The 6,000-nt window shown below is 39.5% G+C and overlaps 1 protein-coding gene across 3 annotated transcripts in view; it reads right to left on the bottom strand.

Moving 5' to 3' along the window:
* Nucleotides 1-456: 456 nt before the first annotated feature.
* LOC120978607 (inter-alpha-trypsin inhibitor heavy chain H3-like) overlaps nucleotides 457-6,000 on the bottom strand; it is a 110,344-nt gene continuing 104,800 nt past the window's right edge. For all 3 annotated transcript variants that reach the window (XM_040406852.1, XM_040406853.1, XM_040406854.1), the window contains 3 exons: nucleotides 4,865-5,037; nucleotides 4,176-4,287; nucleotides 457-742 (listed from right to left, as the gene is read on the bottom strand). In XM_040406852.1, the coding sequence (XP_040262786.1) occupies nucleotides 595-742; nucleotides 4,176-4,287; nucleotides 4,865-5,037 (433 nt within the window). In that variant the 3' untranslated portion in view covers nucleotides 457-594. The remainder of the gene's footprint in view (nucleotides 743-4,175; nucleotides 4,288-4,864; nucleotides 5,038-6,000) is intronic.

Here is a 6,000-nt window from a genome sequence, read left to right as displayed (position 1 = left end):
ATACGTTTGACAAAAGACATAAGTCCATCAAAGTTGCCAAAGTTACCAAAATTACCATTCATTTCCTTCCATCCGCATATGAAAACCCCTCTTAAATGTATCATGCTTATTTTTATCTATTAAAAAAATTGTGATTTCAATATTCTCTTCATTTAAAGGGGTTGTCCCACGAAAAATTTTGTAAAGTTTACACACCAGCACCTGGATCTTAATTCTTTTGTAATTGAATGTAATTAAAGATTTTGTATTTATTAAATAAAATGTATCTGTATAGCTCCACCTGCTGTTTGTTATTTTACTTACTTCTTTCTCCTGCTCACTGAGAAGGCCGCACATGCTCAGTTTCATCCGTCAACTGCCTCCTGAGCTGTGATAGGGAGGCCATGGACACGCCCCCTGAGCTGCAGCAGAAAAGACACTCCCCTTCGGCATTCAACTTGATATAAATCTAGCAGAGCAATGAATGTGGAGATCTCTGGTTCCATGTGAGGTACAGGGCTGGTTCTAGCTTTGTTAGAAAGATGTTGTCATGTACTATATGATGTCTGATTTTAATTTTTTACAGTAATCATGGGATAACCCCTTTAAACCCAATCATTCCTGGTAGGCAAAGCTAAAGATATCAGGTACAATGTAATCAGTATGGGTTCCATCGATTAGTCCTTCTCCATTGGAATTCACAAACCAGCAGGGAGTTTTAATGCCTTTCCTGGGGTCCGATTTGTAGTCTTTTTCCGAACTCCTAAAATATAATAATAAATATTATTAATAGATATTATTTGTATACTTTCTTTTAAAGTAGCACTCTGGAAAAACGGATCCATTGTTATGCCTATTGCAGTGGGTAATGCATGGCACTTGACATACGATAACTCAGTTTATTAGGGTGCCAGCACATGGTGCGGATTACACATGCTTTTTCCATGTGGATTTTGTGCGGAAAAAAACACTGCAAAAAACCAGCAAAGTGTATGAGACTAGACAAATCTCAAGTACACATTGCATTATTTTTTTTTCCTTAGGTGTGGAAATTGACCTGCTTTGCACAAAAACGTGCCAAAAGACTATTAGCCTTTTCGGACCATTTTTTTAACCCATGAGAACTAAGCCATTAGCATTATGAGGTCTTTTTTTTTTGGGCAACATGTTTATATTTTTATATTGTATACAACGTAGTTGAAGCTGGAAAAAAATTCCAAATGGGATGGAATTGGAAAAAAAATCCAATCCTGCCATAATTTTATAGGTTTTGTTTTTACACTGTAAAACGGAGCTGTTACCTTCATACTACGGATCAGTATGATTATAGCGATACCACATTTATATAGTTTTTCTTGTGTTAATACTTAAAATAATAAAAACTTTGAAAAAAAAATTTTTTTTTTCTTTGCTTCACCATATTCTGACGCCCATAACATTTTTATAATTTATTTATTTACATCTGCGGAGCTGTATGAGGGCTCATTTTTGCAGGATAATCTGTATTTTTTTTATTGATTAAGGCCTCCTGCACACGAACGTGTGCTGCCCGTTGCCATATTGCGGACCGCATTTGCGGATCCGCAATAAACAGGCGCTGTTCCGTGAGCATTCCGCATCATGGATGCGGACCCATTCACTTCAATGGGTTCACAAATCCAGAGATGCGGAACGGAAGCATGGAACGGAACCCTACAGAAGCACTACGGAGTGCTTCCGTGGGGTTTCGTCCCGTGCTTCTGTTCAGCAAAAAGATAGAACATGTCCTATCTTTTTGTGGAACGGGCGGATCGCGGACCCATTAAAGTGAATGCGTCCGCAATCCGCTGCGGCTGCCCCAGGTTCGGTGTTAGTGCATTGTGGCCGGGCCATAGCACGGCCACAGGGCCGTGTGCAGGAGGCCTAATTGTTACGATCAGTGTGGGGGGGGAAACGCCACACTGAACACAGGAGGGAAGGGGAACAGTAACTGGGCCTGGAAACTAGGGAAGGAACAGGTCACCTCCTAGACAACCCTAATCTGGGCTCTAACTACCTATCAATATGAATAGACCTTGAAGGTAGGAATATTCATAAGCAGGATACCTAGGCCCTGGTTTCCCTATAAGGCCCTGTAATAAGTATAGGACCAGAGACAACCCGTTCCTCCCCAGATGGACGAATGGAAGTCTCTGTCTTAGGCAGGGAATATAACAAATACATACAAAAGCGGCACTTAACTTCTTTAGAGATGGAAGAACAGGAACACCAGAGAGGATCTCACACCAGCTCAACCAAACCCAAATGAAGCTGGGGTCAGAAGGGTGGGGTGAGACTATAAAGGGTAGAAGTGATGACCACTGAGCAACAGCTGAGAAAAGGGAATTGGTCATTAACCCTATCAACACAAAATCAAGAGAAATCAAGGAGGCTGTTAGATTCCTCCACGCTCAGCCAATCTCCTTGATTTCCTGACATTAGTCACCTGAGGGACCATCAAGGAGAGGAAAATTCCGGCACCCGAGGTAACCACTGAAATAAAATCACCATTTATAAAAAAAAAATAATACATTAAAATAAGGTACTATTTTTGAGTGTATATGCATTTTTGATTACTTTTTATTAAATTTTTTTAGAGGTGAAGTGACAGCAATTTTTTTATCTGTTACGACATTCACGATACTGGACAAATACGCTTATATTTTAGTAGTTTGGACATTTTGGGATGCAGCAATTCCTATGATCTTTATTTTGTTTATTTTTAATATGCAGAAGAGGGGGTGATTAAAATATATATATATATATATATATATATATATATACAGTACAGACCAAAAGTTTGGACACACCTTATCATTCAAAGAGTTTTCTTTATTTTTATGACTATGAAAATTGTAGATTCACACTGAAGGCATCAAAACTATGAATTAACACATGTGGAATTATATACATAACAAACAAGTGTGAAACAACTGAAAATATGTCATATTCTAGGTTCTTCAAAGTAGCCACCTTTTGCTTTGATCACTGCTTTGCACACTCTTGGCATTCTCTTGATGAGCTCCAAGAGGTAGTCCCCTGAAATGGTTTTCACTTCACAGGTGTGCCCTGTCAGGTTTAATAAGTGGGATTTCTTGCCTTATAAATGGGGTTGGGACCGTCAGTGGCGTTGAGAAGAAGTCAGGTGGATACACAGCTGATAGTCCTACTGAATAGACTGTTAGAATTTGTATTATGGCAAGAAAAAAGCAGTGGCCATAAAGAAAAATGAGTGGCCATCATTACTTTAAGAAATGAAGGTCAGTCAGTCAGCCGAAAAATTGGGAAAACGTTGAAAGTAAGGGCTATTTGACCATGAAGGAGAGTGATGGGGTGCTGCGCCAGATGACCTGGCCTCTACAGTCACCGGACCTGAACCCAATCGAGATGGTTTGGGGTGAGTTGGACCGCAGAGTGAAGGCAAAAGGGCCAACAAGTGCTAAGCATCTCTGGGAACTCCTTCAAGACTGTTGGAAGACCATATCAGGGGACTACCTCTTGAAGCTCATCAAGAGAATGCCAAGAGTGTGCAAAGCAGTAATCAAAGCAAAAGGTGGCTACTTTGAAGAACCTAGAATATGACATATTTTCAGTTGTTTCACACTTGTTTGTTATGTATATAATTCCACATGTGTTAATTCATAGTTTTGATGCCTTCATAGTCATGAAAATAAAGAAAACTCTTTGAATGAGAAGGTGTGTCCAAACTTTTGGTCTGTACTATATATATACATATATATATATACAGTATATACTTTAATATATTTGTGGCAGGCCTCAGACCCTTCCTTAAACTGAACGGATCCCTTGATCTCAGCACGATGAAGCCATTCAAGCCCTGGGATTGCAACACTTCTGGGGTTTCACCACAATTGACCATGGCATCTGAGAGGTTAAATGTCCGTTCCAGGTGTCTGCTATTTAAAACAGCAGAAATCAGGCGGCTATAGCGCCCATACATCTACAGAGGTCTTGATTAAGGGGTTAAATAAATACATTGTCCTAATAAGCCTGGAAATATACCTCATCTGGATTTTTCATACATGAGCTGAGCGGTCTGATAGATTTTAATGAGTAAGTACTGGTCAATACAGACAACCATAGCTATACTATTTCAGGAACCTCACACTTGCTGCCTAGATATTGAGTCAGAAGACATACTGAAATTCATTTACTACCTTGTCACGGTCAGCTGCTTATTCTTCACGTTCATTCTTGCAACTTGTTTGCCTGTCTTTTCATTTTTTTGAAGGTTGGATATTTCATAATCAATACCATGAAAAAATTGTCCTTTAAAAACAATAAAATATGCAATAAAGCTGCAATGAAATATGATAAATGATGAAATCTGTAATAAAACACAGATTATAAATATTGCTCACTGATGACATAATGGTAGACCATAAAATATTGAAATATTAAGGGGTTTGTCCAAGTTTTTTTTATTGATGACCTATCCTCATCATAGGTCGTCAATATTAGATTTGTGGGGGTCCGACACATCGCTGCCAGCGCTGCCTTCTCTTCATTGTTTACTTGCTCTCCGTCGCATCTACAACGGTGAGAAGGTGTAATTACTGTACACCTAAGCCGTCCCATTCATTTCTATGGAACGGCTCGTTCCTATACACTTGTATAGGAGCAAGCCGTCCCATAGAAGTGAATGGGGCGGCTTAGATGTAATTACACCGGCTCACCTCTGCAGATTCGACGGAGAGAAAGGAAACAATGAAGAGAAGGCAGCGCTGGTGCCTTCTCTTCACCCAGCTGATCGGTGAGGGTGCCGGGTGCCGGACCCTCACAGATCTGATATTGATGACCTATTCTGAAAATAAATTGCAAAACACAATATACTGAGAATGCTTACCCAAAAGTCCATGTACTTCTTTAGAAAATGTATGGTCATCTACAGTGTAAAAGCCTAGGAAATTCATAGGAACAGGATGATTTTTCCAAACTTCATGCAAAATAATGAAAAATGTTGCTCCTTCACCAAATGATAACGTCAGATTTGCTTTCTTGTTGATTACCAGATTAAACCTGAAACATTTCATACATGAGACCCTTTCTAGACTTTGAAACTAAACATTGATACAGTCCAAGAATACAGAGCATGTTGTATTTTAATACTGTGTTTTATATACCCCAATTTGTTCAATAAAGAGGATGTCTCCTTAAAATGCTGTACTGTAATCCTAATTTTATTACAAGCAGGAGACTCCATTATATGCTATACTTCTTTACTGGACTCCAATCAACAGCAAAGTTTAAATAAAGATAAGAAAAATAAAAAAAATGTAAAGAAACATGCAGTGAGGTACATTGGCAGCCAATCACAACACAGCATAGGATATATAAGCTCCTGTAATGTGCCAACCCTCCTCTTTCTTTGCTGTTGACTCCAGCTAACTGTACTGTTTTTTATATTCACCTCATAGATATTTACCACATATAGCTACTACCACGGTACCCCACTATTTCCTGTGGTAAAGTGGTCCTTGTTTTGGGTTATCACCCAACTCTCATACACTTCCCCTTAGTGTTAGGATCTTACTTTACCACTTCCCTGTACCGTCCTCTGGTGGCTTAATCCACTCCCTCCGACGAGTCTGCATTTTCTCCCCCATGAGAAGACGCTGCTCTCCGCTGTGTGAGATCGACAGCTAACGCTGGTCATCAGCTGTGCCTCTCTGCACACAATCCCCTCACTACCTCAGACTTGGCACTGAAGAGATTTTCCCGCAAAATTTCAACTCTCTGCTCCATTTACCACAAGTATCCTTTCATATAACAGTTACAGTTTTTATACACAGTTTCCATCAAAAGTATATATATATGTCTTTCTGATAGCATTTATAAAGGGTTAGCTTTATATAGACAGTGGTTTGGCATATTGTATCTGCATTCTGCCTCTCCTAATCACCTCATAGGTTACCATCTCATTATCACCAGCTGCTGTGCTATGCTGTGGTGCAGGGAGCTAATCACTCACTCTCTACACCA

This window comes from Bufo bufo, chromosome 9 (assembly GCF_905171765.1).
Source record: "Bufo bufo chromosome 9, aBufBuf1.1, whole genome shotgun sequence".
In the NCBI taxonomy this organism is placed as follows: domain Eukaryota; kingdom Metazoa; phylum Chordata; class Amphibia; order Anura; family Bufonidae; genus Bufo; species Bufo bufo.
This window is presented reverse-complemented; position numbering and strand designations above follow the sequence as displayed.